The sequence below is a fragment of the Phaenicophaeus curvirostris genome, chromosome 7 (genome assembly GCF_032191515.1).
Source record: "Phaenicophaeus curvirostris isolate KB17595 chromosome 7, BPBGC_Pcur_1.0, whole genome shotgun sequence".
NCBI lineage: Eukaryota > Metazoa > Chordata > Aves > Cuculiformes > Cuculidae > Phaenicophaeus > Phaenicophaeus curvirostris.
In genome coordinates this window covers 1,528,423-1,551,079 of record NC_091398.1, presented here as the reverse complement: position 1 = coordinate 1,551,079, position 22,657 = coordinate 1,528,423, and the positions used below count along the sequence as shown (strand labels likewise).

The 22,657-nt window shown below is 45.9% G+C and overlaps 1 protein-coding gene across 12 annotated transcripts in view; it reads right to left on the bottom strand.

Annotated features, from left to right (window-relative positions):
- Positions 1-22,657, bottom strand: part of UNC80 (unc-80 homolog, NALCN channel complex subunit) — a 114,130-nt gene that overhangs the window by 73,501 nt on the left and 17,972 nt on the right. For 5 of the 12 annotated variants that reach the window (XM_069860500.1, XM_069860506.1, XM_069860502.1 and 2 more), the window contains exons 8-21: positions 21,860-22,121; positions 16,557-16,691; positions 16,060-16,282; positions 14,608-14,748; positions 12,815-13,083; positions 11,821-12,177; positions 10,400-10,546; positions 8,454-8,601; positions 6,844-6,992; positions 5,125-5,291; positions 4,771-4,872; positions 3,251-3,465; positions 2,256-2,362; positions 637-796 (exon numbers count right to left, since the gene is read on the bottom strand). In XM_069860500.1, the coding sequence (XP_069716601.1) occupies positions 637-796; positions 2,256-2,362; positions 3,251-3,465; positions 4,771-4,872; positions 5,125-5,291; positions 6,844-6,992; positions 8,454-8,601; positions 10,400-10,546; positions 11,821-12,177; positions 12,815-13,083; positions 14,608-14,748; positions 16,060-16,282; positions 16,557-16,691; positions 21,860-22,121 (2,582 nt within the window). The remainder of the gene's footprint in view (positions 1-636; positions 797-2,255; positions 2,363-3,250; positions 3,466-4,770; positions 4,873-5,124; positions 5,292-6,843; positions 6,993-8,453; positions 8,602-10,399; positions 10,547-11,820; positions 12,178-12,814; positions 13,084-14,607; positions 14,749-16,059; positions 16,283-16,556; positions 16,692-21,859; positions 22,122-22,657) is intronic. The other 7 variants (XM_069860507.1, XM_069860511.1, XM_069860508.1 and 4 more) reach the window with 5 other exon arrangements.

Sequence of the window (22,657 nt, the reverse complement as noted above, 5' to 3'; positions counted from 1 at the left end):
ACATTTTTGTGGAAAGGAAAAGTGGTGCTGTTATTACTATGTTGTGCACTAAGAAAAAGGGACAGCATCCCTAACGGATGGTATGCAGACACCAGACATGCAAACACAGAAGAAAAGAGATAATTATAACAAGGTTTGTGCAGGGTTTTCCATTTCATCAGTGCTGATCTTTGCTAAAACTGTCAAATGGTCACAAATTGGGAAAACAAAAACAACCAAACAAAAAAACCTGATGGAACACCCATTGTTATATTACACGATGAAAGATTTACACTCCTAATTTTGAGCTGAATAAGTGCTTTGAAGCAAGCATTATTTTTTCAAGTCTGCTGATCGAATTCAATTTGGTTTATAAAGCCCAAATGTTGTATTTGCGTAATTTATTTATATAGTCTTGATTTTTTATATAAAAAAAATTCGACTTCACTAGAGTTGTTTTTCTAAATCAAAATAAAAGAAAGAAGGGAAAGAAAACAGTTACAAAGACTAAAAATGTTGGAGAAGGCTAGGATGGATATAAAACTATGGAGAAAGCAGGAAAAAAGGGAACGGGGTAAAGTACAGAAAGAAACAGGTTAAATAAAAAAAGAAAAGATAAAAAAAATTAAAAAGGAGACGAGAACCCTGATTTCTAACCATCTTTTTCTTCTGTGTGATGAAGCTTGGATGGGTGTCTTCGGCAGGTGCGCCATTTACCAAGACGCTTGAAGAAATTCTCCTCTTCATCTCGGCCGTTGTCCAGGCCACCTCCTGGCCCCCCCCCTTCCGACAGCTTCACCACGCTGGTGAACTTCACCTGTGCAAAGAGAGAGGGGCGAGTCAGGCTGGGCCGTATCACCACCTCTGGGTGTTCCTTGCTTGGACAGCGTTCTCGTTTGAGCTGAAGCAAAATTCGTTTCCTAACTTGAGCTCAGCCTCATCTGAGTAACTTCATTTTTTGACAGTTCACTGCATGTGTTTCAGACAGGGTTTCTCTCTAGCAGAAACCATGCAGGGAACTGGGATGCAGAGAGGCCATGGCTTACACTTATTCCTACAGAAACCAGGGCCATCCTGGAGCTGGTGGAGTCGTAAAGGAAAGGGTGATGCCTGCAGGGAGGGGGAGATAGGAGAGGTGACCCCAAACTGACCGACAGAGCATTCCATCGCATAGACCTCATATATACGTGGGATAAAACTGAGGGATCACAAGGGCCTCGCTCTCTTCGATGTCCAACATCCAGTGAGGAACTCATCTGTCTGTTTGCTCCCGATCCCAGATCCATGCACTCCTGAACCCAGTTCTGAGCCCAGCTCCCTCTGAGACGGGGACTATTTTCTTTTCCCATCCCTGCTCTGCAGCAGCTGTGGTGAAGTAGTCATTGAGGGGTGGGGAGACAATTTCATGTATTTGTAGATATTTTATTGTTTACTCATTAGTAGTACTTATTACTATTATTATTACTTCATTAAAGCTGCTTTAGTTTTAGTTTCCAGCCTGCAAAGATATTTTCTCTCTTTTCCCCTTCCCCTGGTTGAGGGGAAGAGAATTAAGAGTCCAGCTGCTCAGGTTTAGCTGCTGGGGTTAAACCATAACAGACATCAATCATGTACCGAAGGGTACATCACCACAGCAGCACGAGTGGGGCTGCACAGATTCTACATATGCTGAAGCACTCCATCTTCTAAGCTTTCTGCTTAAAGGACTAGTCTTTCATAAGAGGCTGGAAAGGCATAAAGGAGGAAGTGCGACCAGCAATTATACCTGAAGTGTGTTGGCAGAGCCTGTGTTTCTGTGAGCCACGGCAGATTGACAAGCACAACTTAAATTTAACCTTGTCTTCACTGTGAGCCACGAAAGTCATAGAATCATGGAGTGGTTTGCGCTGGAAGGGACCCTAAAGCCCATCCAGTTCCACCCCTGCCATGGGCAGGGACACCTCCCACTGGATCAGGGGCTCCAAGCCCCATCCAGCCTGGCCTTGAACCCCTCCAGGGATGGGGCAGCCACCCCTGCTCTGGGCAACCTGTGCCAGGGCCTCTCCACCCTCACAGCAAAACACTTCTCCCTAAGATCTCATTTCAATCTCCCCTCACGCTATCACTACTGTCCCTGGTTCAAGTCCAGTATCGAATTCCCACTGCACTCTGGAGATTTCTGTCACTGAATCTGACTGGCTGCAATATCCACATTGAATAGATTGTTTCCCTGGGCAGCTAAACCCAGCCAGATCCCGTCCTTCCAACCTCTCCACAACCCCGCCTGACACATTTACCTTGGAACTCTGCCTGATGAAAGACAGCCGGTCCACAGAGCTGATATCTAGGAGATCTTCTACCCCATCAGCCAGGCCAGAGAGGGAGGAGCGCTTCAGCCAGTTCCCTGTTGCAGAATAAGCCACTCAGGACAATTCTGAAAATCCTTCCAAACAGAACTCATTTATTATCATTTGCAGTGTGTTTTGCCACAGTGGCCATGCCAGGGAATGGGAAAAGTGGAGAAAAAGGGAAGGCAACCTTTTCATGTCACATGCATTAACTACCACACAAGTCTGGGTCCTAGGAATTGCAAAGGATTCCTTGTCTATCATATATTGTTTGGAATATTTCTCTTCTACAGAGAGGAACTATGCCTGTGAGATTAAGCTACCAGCCTACTACTTTGGAGACACTGATTCCATACTCTATCTTATCACAGATATCCTGTTACCTTTGGCAAACTGCTTATCATAGAATCCTACAATGTCTTTAGTTGCAAGGGATCCATAAGGACATCGAGTCCAGCTCCTGTCCCTGCCCAGGACACCCCAACACTCACACCCTGGGGCTGAGGGCGTTGGCCAAACACTTCTGGAAAATTGTCAGGCTGTGCCTGCTTCTCTGGGAGCTGTTCCAGGGCTCCACCACCCTCTGGGGGAAGAATCTCTCTCTAACGTCCAGCCAAGCCCTTCCCTGTCATCTTCCTGCGATTTCCTTGGTTCCAGAGAGAAGTGCTCAGTGCCTGCTCCCTCTCCTCCCCGTGTGAGGAAGCTGCAGAGCACAGTGAGGTCTCCCCTCAGTCTGACTGCAGCCACTTCTCACACGGCTCCCCCTCTCAACTTTATTTCCCTTCACCTCAGTTTCCCATCTGCAAAGAGCCTCTCTCAGCTTCCCTTGGGAGGACACACAACACACTTGGATGGTAAGGAACTGTGTTGCAATATCTCTTAAGACAGATCTATCTGTGTTTCTCTGCACATGCAATATGTATATAGAACAGGAAGAGACATACATTTACCTATGGGGAGTTTGAGTTTCTTTCGAAGGGAGATCCGCCGGGAACGGGAGCGGGAGCGTCTGTCTGTGGTGGTTCCGGAGTGAGCAGTGGTGCACTCGGATGTGTCCTGCTCGGACTGACTACTGGTATCGCTCGCTGCACTCTGTGACTTGAACATCTTTCGCCAGAAGTCCTTGCGTCCCAGAACGGCCCCTTGGATTTGCTCATCACTGGAGGAAAAGGGATGCAAAGCGTGAATTGCATTTGAGTGAAGTCTGGATGCTCAGGGGAACAAGGCCTCCTCCCACAGCCCCCTCCTGACCTTCCTGTTCTTTGAGCTTCTTTCAGTTTGAATTCCAAACACACTCTTCTCAGTGGGACATAATCAAGTTTGACATCATGCTCAATACTGTTCAAGGCACAAATAACCTTCTTTTCTACCCTGAGGAGCTCATCCACTGAACAGGTCGTTCCAATTTTTAGTTTCTACACATGAAAAACGATCTTCTTCTTTAGGTCAAAATGATTCATATCGGTAAGACTACACTAGTGCTTTCCACAAGCATGTGTAGAGAGTGCTTTGGAGATCTTCCAGACATTGTAACAGCCAGCTGTGATCCTGCTGGAGTCACAGTTCTCTTTAACATGGGGACAGCACAGTTTGCTTTACTCTTCAGATCTCCTGTGGCTGAACTCCAAGCAGAGCAGCTTGCTGCAGCTCTGCAGAGCAGTGCAGGAGTTTGTGGTATCCCTGCAGTTTCAGTGAGATACTCTGCAGGCTCGGTTAACACAGGCAAATGCATAATATAGAGCTCTGTGCCCTTGCACAAGCAATGTCATCATACAGTGCACCTCAAAGCATTTTAAGAAGACCGACGGGTGTTCAGAGAGAGAATTCAAATGACTTGTCCAAAATTAGGTAGGGACCAGAGGCCAGTTACAAAATTCTCTATAACTCTTAACAGTATCCATTATTTCAAGATTAAATGGCAGAATTCTTTGGACAATAAATGCTTCCAACATGCAATGCCTAACAGCATGTTGATTCATGCATTAAGAAAGCTGAGAGCACCTCTAGTGATAAAGGAAATGCAACAATCCTTGGACACTGCATACCCAAGGTAGGTCATGAATGGCTGGCGGTGGGAAGGCAGGAAAGGATTGATGACCCTTAGCAACAACTTAGAAGTTGAAAATGGATAGAATCGCCCCCTAGAAGTACAAACAAAGCATGGAGAAGAGCTGTGATGACATCTTGAGGAATTAAGACTATTCATGGTTCTGAGGGCATGCAATATTGACAAATCTACCACACTGTCATTCGAAAATCTCGAGTGGTTCCCCATCAAAACCAGAGGGGGTCCAGTTGGTAGTATTAAAAATAGGCATTGCCTGGATGTTATCAGCAGCTCCGAACAGACATTCGATGCATTTGTTGTACCATTCAGAGAAGTCTTTGCTGCCCTGCCTGTTTACACTGACCCCAGAAAGAAGCTGCTGGCAATAGCGCGTTAAATAATTCAACATTTACTTACTGTTCTGGAGTTTGCATTGGGCGGCTTGAGACGTAACTACGGCATTCATCAGGGGCAGTAGATGCCTGGCCTTTGTCAATGATGATGCTTCCCACCTCGGATCTATGTAGACAATATAAATCATCAGCTAAAGCAAATGGATGGAACTTTTTGCTGCAAATCTCTTACTGTCTCACAGTTCATTAAATTTTAAATGAGACTGCTGCGACTGTATGGCTCTGTACATTGGGAAATGACACATGCTACCAAGATAAAACACAAAAGCCCTTGGACCCTCTGCCTTTCTGTTCGGTGCACGTAGCTAACCAGCCACATGCAACTCTGTTATTTGCCTCCTCCCTCCTAGACACTCACCTTTTGCTCCCAGAAGGTTTCGGCTCTTGCTCAGTTTCCTCGGTTTTCTTTCCTGGTACTAACTTTTCAGCGCTGTCCAAGAGCGCACTGAGCGCCACTCTGCGAAAGACGTTCCCATGGGCCTCCTTGATAAACTGGACCAGCTGTCGGATATCACAGTACAAGCCCTGAGGAGCAAGACATCATGAAAAGGAAAGAACTCAGCCTGCAGTTTGTGAGGAAGCAGTGAGAATCAGTTGTTTCTAGAGTTACTTCCAACAGCTGTTATTTCCTCTGGCTGTTGTCCAATATACTGTCCACATATAGCTCCATACACTCATCACAAAGCTGGAAACTATTTAATGCACTCAGAAGAAGCAGACAATGAGGAGTATTATAGTCAAGGACCACAGTCTGCAATGGGCTAAAGCAGATGTGGAGGTCTCAAAGGCTAAAACAGCTGCAAGATTAGGGAGTTACAAAGATGACCTAAAGCCTGTTTTATCCCATTCATCTAAATGGCACAAAAAAGCTAAATGAAGGGGGGTGGGGGAAGAGTGCAAAATATTCCACGTTTTGCTTCAAAGCCTGGGGGTGTCTTGGGATTTTTCTTAATTATTTTAGAGCTTTACATCATGGGGAGAGGAATGACTCACTCAGTCCTCAACCCACTCCTACACTCACGGCTCTCTTTAGTTCTGAACATTCAAACATATCTGTGATGTGACAGATCCCCTCTGTATTTGAGCACAAGGGGGCAGAGGGAACACTACACTTTGTGATCCTAATCTACGTCAGAGAATCACAGAATGTCCCGAGCTGGAAGGGACCCACAAGGACCATTGAGTTCAACTCCTGTCCCTGCACAGACACCCCAACATTCACAACATGGGGCTGAGGGTGTTGGCTAAAGAGTGTCCAGCAGCAGTGCACATTTTTCTGCATCCAACTGCTTAATCTCTCCTGAGAAGCATTCCAGAGGAGGAATATCCATAAGAACAAGAGGATTTGGATTCAGGCAGACTACTCTGCTGGCTTAAGATATTACTATTTTCCTTCCCCCTCTCCCTTCCTCTCACAGAGGATTAACGTCCCTTTAGCTGGAGTTCAGTGCCTTGAAAACTCTGCCATAAGATGCTTCTTGGTTACTTCCATGAGAAATCCTTATTTCTGATTATAAAGCAGGTGGTTTGAGATCAATTGTTCGATTCTGCACTAGTCTGGAAGAAGAACGCTCATGTCATTCATTCTGCTGCCTGCTCCAGGGAGACAGTACGTAGGCAGCAACCAGTGGCATCCTACTTTCCTCCAGGGGTTTGGTAAACTGAACATTTGTCTAAACCTTGGGAAGATCTACAAAACTGGCATTCAGTAACTCGCACACTCTGCCACGGATGGGCCACGTCCTTAACCAAATAAACTGGCTTTGACTTTGCTGAAAGTTGACACCCTTGCTCCAGACTGTGGTACTAATTGATTTGGGGGAGAAAAAAAACCAAACAAACAAACACAGAAGCTGCTTGAACTGAGAGGAAAATGCAATTCAGTGGGCACAACTTTTATCCTGGCCTAGCTCCTAGGCAGGCATAAGAGGAGGGCATTTCATTTACATCAACTGCGTCTGTATAGCTCCCTACACTCGTGAGATTTGTCTAAACTGAATTAATTCTTCACTGTAAAGCCTTGCTGGTGTCACCCAAGTGAACAAGTAACTTTGTTAACAAGAGACCAAGTGCTTACCAGGTTTTCTGGGCTGTGCAACTCGTGTGTAGTGGAAGCACAGCGGGTGATCAGCGATTTGAACATGGCACTCACAATGATACCTTCTACACTCTGGGCTGTAGACTTGTTGTCCACTGTGGTGAAGTTATTCCCAAATCCAGCTTTGTCTGAGAAATTCAAATAGAAGCAAGCCCCCTTGTTAGAAACTTTCTAAAGCAAAAAAAGATGGCTTAAAGACACATCTAAAGGGATTCAGATACACCAGACAAGGGCAAGGCCCCCCCCCTCAATTCTCACAATCCCATCCCACAAAAACAAAGCAGAAGGAAAGGGTGAAATAAATGAGAAGGATAACATCTTCCCAGAAATAGTTGTGAAAAAAAGATTAAAAACATCAAGGCCACTTGGGCTTCCTTTTATCCATATCCCTCATTTAGAGATGCACAGAATAAGGCATAAGATTTGAATAATATCTCCAGCTTTTCTATTCACTGTTCTAAAGGACAAGAGATGTTTGGTTAAGCTCAAAAGTGACAACGCTTATGAAACGAAAAATCTTCTGAACTAGAGAAATGTTGCCCTTGCAAGATTCATAAGGAGACCAAGCTCTCAGAAAGTCAAAATATAATTACATATTTATATAAATAAAAAGAAACATCCCCGTTGCACTAGGTGAGAGAGAAGACTTTGAAAAGCTGTGTGAGCTGCCATGCTTCAAAGCATGAGACTGTCAACGACTGATGGGGAGGCTTCTATCTTCTTTACAGAAGTCTGCTCTATAATATTTGCTGATGCTCTGCCTGAGATCAGAGGCAGGCTAAGAGACTCATCAGACTGCCCATGTGCCTCAGAGCCACCTTTCCTACTCTGTGAACAATCATAGTTCACTGCAGTTGCATGCAGTGACCACACACATTAATGTCTGAGCATTCTAACAGCAACCAGGGTAATTCTCCTAACTAAAAAAAATTAAAACATACCTATACACACATATATACACAGACACATGCACACACGCTCATAATGGCAGGCATGTGCATCCGTGTGTTCATCATCTTGTTTATTCAATCTGTTCTTGCTATTTGCTGCCTCACCTGAGGCTCCACAGAGGGTTTTAATGCTCAATTATGTCTGCACTCAGAACAAACCCTGGATTAATCAGGCCGTTCCAGCTGGCGCCTGGTCAGGTCATGAAGCAGAAAACGTCCTGCCTGAGGCACAGTTGAATGAGAGCACTTTCCTTGAAAAGCTGTGGACAAGTAGGATGAAAAGTTTTCCATTTCAGGTGCCTTGGGAGGTGCAAGATCGCTGGGTGGTCAAATCAGAAGAGGTCATAGAATCATGGAATGGTTTGTGTTGGAAGGGACCTTAAAGTCCATCCAGTTCCAACCCCCTGCCAGGGGCGGGACACCTCCCACTGGATTCAGGGGCTCCAAGTGATCAACCAGGTCAGGTAGATCCAGCGTTCCTGACCCACACTAGCTGAGGATATGATCTGTACATTCCAAGGACAGCAATTCACAGGGTTTTTTTTCTTTTCTAAAGGAAGGGAAAAAAGGCGTGGATTCTTTCTGATGGTACAGTTTAAGAACACCCAAGTGAGAGTTTCTGATGCCTCCTATACTTACTGTCAGTGACTGGCTCCATGCAGAATCCCAGCAAAGCATGCAGGAAATCCACCACATTATTGAGAGAATCCCTGTTCACATAATCCCTCATGGTCTGCCGGAACTGCATCTTATCCAGTTTGTACAGCTTTGTGAGGCAGTTCTGAGCCTGCAACGATATCAATCAAATCATATCACATCATGTCAAAGCACACGCTTGAGTTTTGCTAACAGGAGTAGGGTACTTTTTGCTCTTCCTTTGCTAGTGCTCTGCTGTGCTGTCTAAAGTAACCTCCCCTAGCAGCCAGAAGTGTCGGGTCCTGCAGCAGAAGACACATTCACCTCTGGAGCAAACAAGGAGACAGTGCTGAAGGCACCGGTACAGGTGCTGGTGTTTGGAGGTGGTGGTGAAGTCACTGCCAGTAATGTCTTATGGCCTTTCCTCCTTTCCAAAGTTAAACCCCCTTGAATATGAATGAAGTAGGAATGTCTCACCTCGGTCAAGACTGACTGTAACAGGTTCTTGGTGTTATAAGTTCTTACCCTCAGGCATCTGCTTTTTAGCCTCTGGCTCAGCCCCAACCCACTAGATTCACCTCTACCCAGTGACCAATTTATATCACACAAAACAATACTTTTTTATTTAAAAGCTATCAATTGTCAACTTCTTATCACAAAAATATCCATCCTTACTGGGACCCCATGCAGGCTGGAGCAAGAGAATCTGAAAAATAGGTTTTATGAGGAAAGCGAACTCTCCTACTACCTACACTAGGGTGCTTAACTTCCCAGTAAACCCAGACACATGATTATCCATGCATTCAACACGAATGGTGCATGCAAAAGCAGTCTGGCCAGACAAAACGCACAGAAAACGCAGCAGACTCAGACGGGTAGGAAAATCTCTTCCCATAAAGACCTCAATTCAAGAAGTCTGATAAGAAACTCGGCTCCAAGAGACCGATTCATTTCTCCTGTTACCACTGGGACTCTCTTATCCCATCTGGTCCTGTTGAGTCCAGAACTAACATTGCTGCTGCAGTCTCCTCAGTACCCAGCAGTCTAGCTAACAGAAGGCAGCTGCACGATACAGAGGCAGCCACTGTGTCTCTGAGCCATCTAGCTCAGATCCAGAACCAAATTAAACTCTACTGGCATGGCTCTGGCTAACCAAAGCCATGGAGAAGCACCTGGATCCCACCAATACTGTAAATCCTCATTACAGTCATCAAAAATGCTCCCCGCTGCAAGCATCAAAGGCGAGGAGGAGGCAGGTGCTGGAGAAAGCCTTTGAAAGGCTCTCATCCACCAAGGCATCGGACTGATCTCAGAGACAAACCCTTCTGGATGAAGTCAGATGTCTGGCCTACATCTGGGCACTTTCCGGTGCTTCATGTTCAGCAGAAACAAAAAGATAAGGAATCAGCCATGAGCATCCACCTTGCTCTCCGACAGGCTTGCAACACACGAACCCTCCCACAAGCGCGGTGCCCCCCAGCTAGCAGGAGCTGATGGAGCAGCCCAGCAGCAACCGGTCGTAATCACTCTTAGGGAAGGAGGACATAACCACTCCTCAGACTTCTGGATTCTGATATGCAACCCAAAATAGCTGCACCTCTTGTAAACAGCACACTCTGTTGGGTACGGTCAATGGGACAAATCACTTACACCAGCTCACACGGGGGATTTGCTCCCATGTATTCATCCCTTCCCAGACAACCCACCCGCTGGGGTGCTCGGAAGCATCCTGGGACAAGGATTCGCTCTTAGCAAGCCCCAGGGGCTGGAAGGTAACAGGAGAGCTGAACATCTGCTACAGCTGGGCTGCAACACAGCCTGTGAGCTGGGGCAAAGAGCAACACATTCACTGCCAGTACAGAGAAAGCTACAGAGGGGCAGACAGCAATCTCAGCAGCTGATGTCAGAAGTACAAGGGGGGACGCTTTAATGAGCTTTAGTTCTCTTACATTCTCCCGGAATACCTGGTGTCTCAGGCGATCTCCAGAGAGCCCTCGGTGTCCTTCTCCACAACCATAGGCACAGCCCAGGGACTTCACAATTTTGATCAGCATTGTGAGTGCCAGCCTATGGGTGCTGACTGAGGGTCCTTCATCCTGGGAGTCAGAGGGAATCATAGAATCACTAGGACGGAAACCATCTTTGAGATCATCAAGTCCAACTGTACCTGTCCACTACTAAACCAGATCCTTAAGCACTTCATCCACCTGTCTTTTAAATACCTCCAGGGACAGGGATTCAATCACCTCCCTGAGCAGCCATTCCAGTGCTTGATAACCCTTTCAGTGAAGAAATTTTTCCTAATGTTCGATCTGATCCTGCACGTTGAGGCCATTCCCTCTTGTCCTATCACCTATCACTTGGGCGAAGAGACAAGCACTTACCTCACTAAAACTTCCTTTCAGGTAGCTGTAGAGAGCAATGAGGTCTCCCCTCAGCCTTCTCTTCTCCAGGCTAAACAATCCCCAGCTCCCTCATCCACTCCTCATAACCCCTGTTCTCCAACCCCTTCACCAGCTTTGCTGCTCTTCTCTGGACGCACTCCAGGTCCTCAACGTCTTTATAGCAGTGAGAGGCCCAGGAAGGTGTGGGCACACCGCCCTGTAGCAAGGGCAAAGATGGTGTGGGCACAGCGAGGGGCGTTTTGTTAACATTTGACTTTTAACAAGTTGCTGCCCACGCCCCCTCTCAGACACACCAGTATCAAGTTGTTACTCCTGGTATGTTTAGTTATTTTTCAAGTTTAGGGACCAGCTCCCTCCCTTTCAGTTCCCTTCAAAAAGCCATGCTACAAACATAAAGCCCACAGAGTGCTGCCATGAATACCATTCAGCACTTACTTCAAAAAATTCTGCCTGAAAAACAAAGAGCTGGCTTGCCTGAGCAGAAAAGCAAGCATATTTTTAACTGTCTTAGGTATTATGCTACTATGACTTGCAACTTTGGGGGTCAGCAACACCATCTTCTGGCCGATTCTCATATTAATACTGAAAAATGTATGATTTCTGGCCACCAAGGAAAACAAATTATGCTCACACACTCAAGTCTGTTTTTTCTTATAAGCTATGAATAATGAAACTGAAAAAAAAAAAAAATCACTGTAATTGAGCATTGCAGGTGCTTTAACAAGATAGAGTGGGGAGGCCCTGGCCCAGGTTGCCCAGAGCAGGGGTGGCTGCCCCATCCCTGGAGGGGTTCAAGGCCAAGCTGGATGGGGCTTGGAGCCCCTGATCCAGTGGGAGGTGTCCCTGCCCATGGCAGGGGTGGGACTAGGTGGGCTTTGAGGTCCCTTCCAACCCAAACCATTCCCTGATTCTATACACATGCATTCTCAATCTTAACAGATTGTATAAAGAGAAGCAAGACAAACCTTTTCTTGGTTTTTGTCATTCTTCTCATATGGTCCTCCTCCACCACCTCCATCACTTCCACCTCCTCCACCACCTCCACCGCCTCCTTCTTCTCCTCCATCGCCTGCTCCACTCACTGGGGGAGGCCCAAATCCGCAAGCTGAACCAGCAGAAGCAGCCCCTTTGAGCTGGAAGGATCCTTCACTTGGTCTTTTTTCAGGAGCCTCATTTTCTTTGTTCTCACTCTTCCTCCGAACCTTCTCTACACAGGGCACCACCCCAAGCTGAAGCAAGCACTCCACAATGTTCAGTGCCACATCGCAAATCCGGGAACTGATGTCATGGTTCAGGACCAAGTAAACAGCCTTCAGGACCACCTGAGGGATTCAAAGATCATATCTGAAGTCAGACTTATTCCGTTTCCTTGCACTATTTAGTGCCTGGAAATTCTAGTCACAGACCAAAGACTCATCATAGCAGGCACAGTACAAACTCAGAACGAAGTATACTCAACCCTTGACCCCAAGAGCCTACAGACTAGGTGTAAGATAAGAAATCACAGGCTGGACATGGTCAGGCAGAAAAGGAAACCATAAGATGACATCAGTGAGCCTGAGAACATTTCTTCAGTGCACCAGGAGCTGTCAAGTCATTAAAGGGAATGCAGAAAAGGTGAGTTTTTAAGGTGCCATTTGAAGAAAGGTGCTATTTGGTTTCAAACTGTTGTACAGGGAACTCGGTGCATGCCCCAGGAACACAGCCACTAAATATCATCACTTTGGTTTTGATATGTGCATTCCACATGCACATGCGCTCCTTGCAAGGAGTAACAGGAGTTGCGGGATCTCAGAGGAGACTTTTAGGATATGCACAACTTGATCTGACTGACCTTTACGTACTGCTGAGAGAAGTCATTTAAAGAGGTGGAGGAAAAGCCCATCAAACCCCTGATCTCAATGGGACAGCTATATTGACAGCAGAGAGACCTGGCTTTCCTCATTCCTTGCCATTTACCGAGAGATCCAGCATGCCATTCTTGTGGACAAAGTTGTTGGTTCCATCAATGTGATCCGTGTCCTCCAAGCAACTGTAATTAATGCAGGAGTCTGTCAGGCTCCGGGGGAGGTTGGCGCATGCGAGCGGCTCATGGGGCATCTCAGGGATGGGCACCTGGTTGCAAAGCTTCCTCATGTGCTCAGTGAAGAAGTCGGCGTAGCCCACATTGAACGAGGCCAGGGTAGTGTTGAAGGTGGCCACGGTAATGGTGGAGATCTGGGACCGCACTGCAAGAAGGAAAAAGACCACTTGTAAGGTTCCATCTCTAGAGTCAAGAAAAGGCAAACTGAAGCTGTCCTTGTTTACATGAAGGGAGAGGATCTTAGTGCAGCCTGTAATGCTGAAAGAGAAGAGAGGTTCCCAATTCCTGCCATGGATACAGGGACGAAAGCACAGATCCACTTATTTTAAGCCAGCGTAAATCAGAACAACCCCAAGCTTGCTCTAGCAATACAGTTCCATGGCAGATTAAGTTGATCTCAATCAACTGGGTAGTTAAGTAGACCAGGGAGCTCAGCTAGTCTAAATCTAATCCAAAAGGGAGATCAGATTTTGGCTAGCTTTACTCCCTGGACTGGTCCAGTGCCCGATCTTGAAAACAACACTGTCCCCTGCAAGGGAAAGAGGCAGAACTGCAGCTGGATGCAATTGTGAAGCGAGGGTATCTCTCACAGCACCACTTGACAGCATTCCAAGTCAGACTACTTTGAAATATTTCATCTTACCAGTTATAAAAAAACCAAAACAGAGCAGTGTGTTCTTAACTGCACCTGTGAGAGCCTAAGCCATCTCCAAAAAGCAAATCTGGCTGATGAGAAAGGCAATGTGGTGCCTTCAGTTCACAGTGCTCAGAGAAGGGACCTCGTGACACATCCAAGCTTTACTGAACTGGTTAGCTCAGGGTGTGACAGCATTTTGGCTACACAGACCAATTTTTATCACTCACCATGCTTTTACGACTCATGCTGAACTCCAGGCCACGATGTTAGCAATCCCCCACATTTGGGGCTTTGTCAGCAGGCTTACATATCCTGTGTGGTGATGAAGGAGAGGCAGACCTCACAATTTTCTTTAACTATATTCTTTAAATCAGCAAGGCACACAGGAGTCAAATTAAGAAAGTACTACTACTGTTTCTTCTACTACTGGCTTCTCTCATTCAGGCAGATCCTTATACAGTTCCTTAGTTTTCCAACCTTCAGACAAACAGGATGTTTTTGGTTTTGTCTATTCTACACTCTCGTGACTGTTTTCAGACATATCTCCAATTCACTTATTCACAGGCTTTTTTTTTCCCAGCCTGGCCTTCTGACACATTCAAGATTTGTCACCCTGTGTGTTGAACTCAGAACACCCAGTCTTTTTAATAACGTTTATTCCAATATGCCTGACACCAGCTTCATGCTTTATCTTAGTCCCAATTAATCTTCCATATACTTGGCGTTGCTCCCACAACCCTGTAGTGCAGAAAGACCTTGTGTCCCACAGCGTGGGCTGGACCACCTTCTGTCACACAGTACAGGCTATGAATAACAAAAACCCTCTACCTAAGGCTATTTAACGTGTTCTAATGAATAAAAACACATTTAATAAGAATCTTCCAGCACCATCTCAGTGATAGACTGGCTATATTGTACAGATAACTTGCCAGAGTGGTGACCACATTTCCTCACAGCCTGTTCCTCCCGACTCAAACCATTCTGCGACTCTGATCTCAGCGAAATGTTTCTTTCCTGCTGCGTTAGGTTTACCTTCTTTGACCGTGTTCTCGCCGTGGCTGTTGGAGTGGTCTGGCAGGTCAGAGACCAGGGTGTGATGAGAGTGGGAGTGCCTGGCGCTCAGGCTCTCCATCTCCGTCGCTGTGTCAGAGCTCCCTCGCCTGGTAAACTTCCCTAAGAGTGGGGAAGAGAAATGGGTTAGTTTACTCATCTGAGAAGTGCTTGGAGGCAAAAGACAGGAACTGGGGTTAGAAATTGAAGGATTGGAGTTAGCAAAAGTCCAGGCCTTCCAGGACCCTGCGAAGCAGAACCAAATGCTACAGTGGTTTATCTCACAAGGGTCCACCGATGTAAAGACTGAATGCACAAACTCCCTGCAAGGCTCTTCACCTTGGAACAGACTGATTTAGCTGACATCCACACTGTCACAGTCTGGCAGCTTCAGGAAAGTAAGACTGGTCAGCAGTGAAAGACTCCACCCTTTGGGGCAAGTTGTGCAAAAGAAATAGGTATATTAGAGTGGGGAGCACTAAAGCAAAGGATGTGCTGATCATTAGATCTGAAAAAATAATTATTCCACTGAGCCATCAGAATGAAAGAACGGTAGGTGAAGTCAGGACAAGAAACTGGAGCCCCCAAGATAAAAATTTAATCAACTTGAGCTACTGAAGATACAGGAAAGAGGATTTGGATGCCAAGTTTGCTATTCCTGTACAAATTTGTAGCGTTTATGTATTAACTATTGACAAAACCCTTGTGAATCTTGAAGAATTCACTTGGCTAACCTCATTGCCTTGTGCCCCAGAGACGGACATGTTTACAGCGGAGAGCTTACCAAATGATACCATCTAAGTCATTGAAAATGGGAAGGCTCTGACATGGCCTCAGGCCATCATTTTGCTGCCTATTAGCTCCTAGAAAGGGTGCCAGGATGGAAACCTATGACATTGGGAGTAAGTTTGTGAAACACAAACAACAGCTAGACTCTGTTCTGTGAGCTTGGAAGGAGCCAATATTTAACACCTTTGCAATATCAAGACAGCATACACCTCACTATCTGAGACAATGGCCTTTTTCTTTTGCATCCACCTGAGGAAGACTGCGAGCATTTTTTGCCTCTCTTAGTGTTGTCTCTCCAGAGACTTCTCTTTAAAAGAAGAGGATGCAATCATTTCTTGAACCTATTTTAAGCTACAATTGTGCAATACTTGCTGCCACTCAGGGAAAGCATTTTGAAGTGGCACAGACGTGACTACAGGTTGCTGCTGTTATTCCAGTAAAGATGGTTTTCAGAGAAAAAGTGAAATAAAGCAAAAGTTATTCAAGGTCAACGGTCAGCACTGTTGCCACTGCCACAAACAGGCATGCAATGCTGCAAACAGAGCCAAGGACATGAGGTGGCAATAGGATAGATGAAGACATGAAGAGCCTGTTGTTCTCTGAATGTTCAGGGCAGAACCAGGGGCAGAGATAACAACATCTCACCTAAGATGGTAGTTTGCCATCCTCCTCGCTCAATGCCACGCCGGTCCTCTCCAATTCCAGAGAAACTGCCAAAGGAGAAAGTGCTGCGAGTGGGTGAAACGTCCAAATGATCTTCATGGAGCAGGAAGGGTACCCCCATCTTCCGCTGCCGCTTCTTCCCAGTGTGGTGGAAAGGAATTGACCCCTTGCGCTCACGCTCCCTGTCCTCTTTGCGGCTCTTAAACTGCAGGACAAAGAGTAGCAAATACAAGAGCAGGTAGAGGCTTTGAAGCATGGCAACTACCATTTTTTTGTATAAATATTTCAGTATTGTGTTTGGAATGTTCATATAAAAACCTATGTAATAACGCCCAGAATCACCTCCAGTGAAAGGAGATGTTAATCTCGCCTATGGCATAAACATATAATAAAGTCCAAGCAGCCCTTCAGCTCCTAATTAGCAGGACATTGAGGTGCTGAATCTCAGGTAACTTCAAGTCCTATTTTCTCCCACTCACCTTTTTGAAGATGTTCATTCCCAGGTCGGTAGAGAGATCTGGAACTGCTGGTCTACGCAAGTTGGTCAGTGAAACCTTGGAAAATGCCTCTGTGCTTAGTAATTTTTCTTCCTCATTACATTTCATTGTAAGATCCTGGAGACAATATTCACAAGGAGAAAAAGAGGAGAAATCAGCTTAAAAAAAAAGAAAGATACTTTCAAGAGCTGTCACAGGAGCGCTGTGGAGGAAAAGGGCCTGCAATTCATTGCAGAAAACACTGTTCACAAATTTAAAGAAAACTAATGAACAAGCAAACAAAATTTAGCAACTCTCAGAATTATTGACTTCGTCTGACATTTCTGTCACCTCATGAAAAAAAAGTAGAGCATGTTGTGCTCCACAGAAAACCTCAGGCACTGCTGTCAGAGTGGTCTGGTGGCGTGGAAGACTTAGGTGCTGTCCTACTCCAATTCTGACCTCAGGTATGACTCCAGATAGCTGAACATCTTCTTGAGGCCTTGGTTTACATTTATGAGCAATCACAACGGTTACCATTTAAGTGTTTTCATAAAATCATTAAGGAAAAGACGTCTAAGATCATCAAGTCCAACCATCAACATAATCCCACTGTGCCTAATAAACCACGTCTCAAAGTGCCATATCTACATGGTTTTGAACCCCTCCAGGGCTGGAGGCTCCTGCCCTGGGCAGCCTCTACCAGGGCTTCACTACTCTGTCAGTAAATAATTTTTTTCCTAATATCCAAACTAAACCTGCCCTGGTGCATTTTGAGATTATTTCCTCTCGTGCTATCACTTGTTAATCAGTTGAGGAGACCAACACCCTCTCTTAGATGTTTTAATCAACATCTAAGAGAATACACCACTAATAAAACATGTCCTTAGACATGTATTTTAGAACTGCAGTAAGCAACACTGCCCCTTCAAGCGATTTGATCAGTAAAAACTTTATTTACTCACTAAAGAAACCTAAAACTTCTATGTCAGCAAGCACTCTTCAGTTGTCCTAACAGCACAGACCCGTCCATCATGGTTCATATTTGTGAAAGCCACTCTAACTACAGCACAGAATGCCCCAGACAGTGACAACCTCGACACTAATTAACTGACAGTTCAGCAGAGGGCCCTCTGCTCCCCTTCTCCTCTGAGCTACTGACTGCCTGCTGTAGAGAAAGGCTTTGCTGCAAAAGGTGGCATGAGCTCAGCTCCCGGCCATCTGTTCTCATTAAAGATCTGATGCCACTTTTCAAGAGATGTTTGCGCAGCTGACCTGACCAAATTCCCTCCGGATATTGTCTTCTGCCTAAATATCAGCTTGTTTCCAATGGAGATGCTCTTTATCTTCGCTCCCTCATCCAAAAGCTTGTGCTAAACAACTGGGTCATGTTAAAATACCTTTTTTGCTTTGAATCCAGAGATATCTATATGCCAAGGATAAATTAATCAACTTCTACAGTATAGGAGGTTTAGATTCTGGCTAGCGAGCTGTGCAGTGCAGGTTTATGCATGGGAAGGCCCAGCAAAAGCTGGTGATAGTCTGTGCAGCTGAAGTCCTAAGCAGCAGGGACCATGATTGCAGTACCGGGCCACTGGGGAACTTGCATCCTGCAGAGACTTTTCAAACCAAAGACTGCCCTTGGCTCCTTCCTATGAATTTTATCAATACCACAATGAAGGAGACACAACAGAAAGGTTCCTCTTCACAGCTGTTTTCAGTCCTATTCGGTCAAGGCATGCTTTTAAACGATTTGCTTATATGACTAAAGATTCAGGAGAGGACCCATCTGTAAAATCCAACAGACAGCAAATCAGGATTCAACCCTAGGTGCTCCCAACAGTGAGGCCAGCAAGTATTTCACATAGCTGGGTTCTTATCTTCTACAGCTCTCAGGCTTCTTCTGGCTGGAAAACATCGTATGAGTTGGTTTCAGATTCATTACCTTTGTCCATTAGTTACTAAATCAGTGCTTTATTAGGCGGCTTATGGTCACCAAAAGGACAGAGAGAAGATCAGGGCTACCACGATACAAGCTGTATGAACACATGGAAAGACAGTCCCAGGGCAGGGTATCAAGAGGACCCAGGCCACTTGAGGGATGTATCAAGCAAACAACACTAGAAAACTGAATTACAGATTCATCTTAAATGTACAGTGCAGCATATTATGTATTTCAATTAATCAAGCCAGCACCCCCACTGAAGATGGATTGAAGATGGCTATTCCAGGCTGTAGGCCGTGTGGGAATTATGATTCACACTAGATGGATACAAAAGCAAAATAGTTTTGGGGCTGCTGCTCTATATTTTGTTGTTTCTGTTTTCTATTGCCTTCCTTCTGCCTGACTGCATGGCTACCAGCTCATTAGTTCTTCTCAGCTCTCAGGATATTACACTTGAGACGCCTGGCTCTGTATCAGCATTGCAGCGAGCACTACAGCTGTATTGGTCTCACGCTTCATTTAAGCTTTGGCTCTCTGCCCTGCAGTGTTAGTGCAGGAGTGTAGAGGTCTGTGAGACTAAAGGTCTCCTTTCCTAGCCATGTCCTTACATCGAATTCACTGCATACAGGTGCAATGCAGGTTTCCTTTACCACATTGCCAGGTCTGACATACGCCTAGGCTGAAGTCACTTGCTAGAAGAAGCTAATAGCCACTTTACTCACACTCCATCCAGCTCCCCTTTTCCTATGCAACAAGGAGTGCTGGCACGCTGCACTCAACCTTTTTCCACCTTGCCATCCAGTTTACTAGGCAGTATGTGGAGGCTGCTTTTCATATTCCCTCAATCCCAGCTCCCTTAGCTCAAGTTTATATTTGAAATGTGATTTGATGCACACAGAAACCAGCAAGAAGTGCAAGAGTCTTGCTGAGACTTTGGGAGATCCAGGAAGATACCCTGATAAACTGCAGAATGACAGAAATCACGTGGGTTGACCAGAAAAATCTACTGCTGCCTGATGTGCTTTGCAGGCAGCCCATTTTAGTCTTCAGCTGGTCTCTGCCTGCCACTTAAAATCCATCCCGTTGAAACACAGAGCGTGATAGTTCTGAGAACTTATTGATCAACCTGAAATGATGACACTGCATTAGGAGTTTAAGCTCTTGACTGAAAAGCTGCCTTTAATCACACCCCTGCGTCAGATGAGCCAGTGAAGTCTCAGCACCCAACCTCTTGTTCTGATGGAAAGGAATGACAAATCCTAGCCCACTGGAGGCAGTGTCCTCTCCTCTGGCCAGCAGAGCACCTTCAGTGATGAGACTCAACTTAAGAACGGCAGTTAAGGCCCCACAGCTGGCTGGGATGAAACAGAGCCCAGGTGCCTCTGTGCACGGCAAAGACTTCAGCCCTCACACTGTAAAGAAAGGGAGCACGAGCTGAAAACTTTTGCTGTGTGAAGACCATTTCACCTCCTCCATCCCAGCTGTTCTGCATAACGAGCTGGGAACCTTTTTAAACAGGATGAAGTACAACAAAAACAGACAGGATTGACACAGAGGTTACCAAAAGCAATCAAACCTGATCCTGGACAAAGGATACCCTGCGCGGAGTCCTCCCATCAACAGCTAAAAATCACCCAGTGCAATGGCCAGATGGACTGAACCCAAAAACAATCGGGAAGAGTAACAGAACAAAAGAATCTTCTGCAAGAGAAACAGCCTGGGGAGGGTCAGGTTGGACACGAGGAAAAGATTCTTTCCCCAGAGGGTGGTGGAGCCCTGGAACAGCTCCCAGGGCAGCAGGCACAGCCTGACAATACTCCAGAAGGATTTGGCCAACACCCTCAGCCCCACAGTGTGAATGTTGGGGTGTCCTGGGCAGGGACAGGAGCTGGACTCCATGGTCCCTGTGGGTCCCTGCCAACTGAGGACGCAGCTAAACTTGTTAACATGCAAAACAACTGAGTTGATATGAGCAAAGGCAAAGGAAGAGTACACGCATGGAAACAGTGAACCACAGCAACAGCGACCTATTCCAATTCTTCCTCCAGGAGAGGATATAAAGGAGGATTTTCTGTACATGCACAGCAATCGTATAAAATCCCCATGCAAAGGTAGATTAAACAGTAATTCATATCACCTGGCCTTAATGGAGATATGTCAAGCTTTTACAGGGATGAAACAGGCAGTGTTTTACAGAAACGATACTAAGTATAACACAGTTTAAACAATGCTGCTGCTGAGACATTAAAACCACAAGTAACCTTGAGATTTAAGAACAGTCCTAATATTTACATTGTTTATGCTTATCTTCTGGCTTACGAGCATCTGGGCTGTACAGGAGAAAAAGATATTTCTCCCTTCTAAGATGACAGGTCAAAACCTGCCAGAGCTCTACAACACTGAACGTGGGGATTTTAAGAAAAAATATCACAATTCTGAGAGTTCTGACTCAAAAAAGATAATTCACAGTAACGTTAATAGCAGACAGAGCCTTTTACTTGAAGCGTATCATAAAATGGGACTGCAAAAATAGGACCTGTATTAAATGTTGTTCCATCAACTTAGGAAATCAGAATTTGCTGTTGAAAGCTCACATGCCAGAAAAAGAGCACACAACCCAAATGCAGCACAAATCAACAAGGAGATTAGCTGAAACTGCAGCAGCATCCCCTTTTCACCCGTGGATCAACAGCAAGCTACCCAAAAGAAATGACATTTCAGCTCTAACACAAAGATCTTTCCTGCACCGAGGTCAGGAATTTGGGGTTTCTCTGCCAGGAAAACAAGAAGCGAGTGAGCCTTCACACCTATTAGGACGGTTTGTCTGCTGAGGTTTTGTTGGCAAATACACAGGTAAAAGTTACGCAATGAGAATAACAGCGGAAGAATTATCACCAGGGAGGGCTTTGGCTCAGAGCCGCTGTCTGCAAACCCTTCTCCAATATTTTAACCGAATGTTTGCTGTACCCAGTGCAATTCCTTTTCTCTCTTTCGAGGGGTTAAAACAAAGAAGCTCAGTGAGTCTGAGCGTTACACCGCAACGCAAAGGCAGTCTGATTTCTTCTGACAACTACATTAGTACGTTTGCACATTAAACACTCATTTTTTTCACAGATCACACTAGATTAATTATCCTAAACCAACCCTCAAGCTCTCAGCAGTCACCAGCTTTGACTCTGCATCAGATTCTGCCCCCAAACCCCCTCATCATTCTCAGGGTCTCCTTCTGAATTCATGCACAAAGCTGACCTCCGGGCAGTTTAACCACCACCAAAGCTGTGCTTTTCACTAGCTATCTAGTCATCGCTTCCTAGCGCCACCCCAGCAGTTGTTTTTTTTCCTACCGACGGCAACCGCTTACCTGAGTTTTGTGGGTGTTGACCAGCGAGGGCGCAGCGGCCACCATGGAGCTGCTGCGAGGTCTTGGTAAAGGGGTGAGCTCTGGCTCAGGGGGCTTCTCCGGCTTTTCCTGGAGCATATGCCTCAGCCGCTGCAGGTAGTACATTAGCGACCACTGTGTGCCCTCCTCGGACCAGTGGGGCTGCAGCAGGCAGCGCAGCACCGCCACATCGAAGTATGTGGCATAGCGGGACTTCTGGCACGGTGGGATCACCAAGGACACTCTGTTCCAAAAAGCAGGAGGAGAAATGTTAGTTCTCAAACTCCTTACCCATGAGATACTCAGCTCTCTGAATAAAGAGCTGCTCTATAATGACCTACCAGGCTTGTATGTTGAATGCGTTCTTAACGGGTCACTCGCTACTACTAGAAACCTCTTCTCTCCTAGCTGATCAACTCCAAAAGACTCAAAAGCACTCCTAGGAGGCCTCATATTCAGCCACTCATCAAGGCGTTCCCACTCACCTGCAGAGATCAGGAGGACAGGCACACAGCTGCACCTGCTTGAGCTCTGGGACCAAGGCCCTGGCTGAGGAAAGCAGCACTGAAGGCACATAAGTGGGTATTTAGTTTTCAGCTCCCCAGAGGACTCAAGTACAAGGTTTCACTAAGTGTTTTCTTGGATAGGGTTGCCTTCTTAAGCACAGGTCTGAAGATAAGCCTCCAGCATCTGTGCTAACTGAATCCTTTGTTCAGCTGGGAACAGACAGCCTTGCACATCCTCTGTTGAGGCACATTTAGGAATGGTTTACACTCCTAC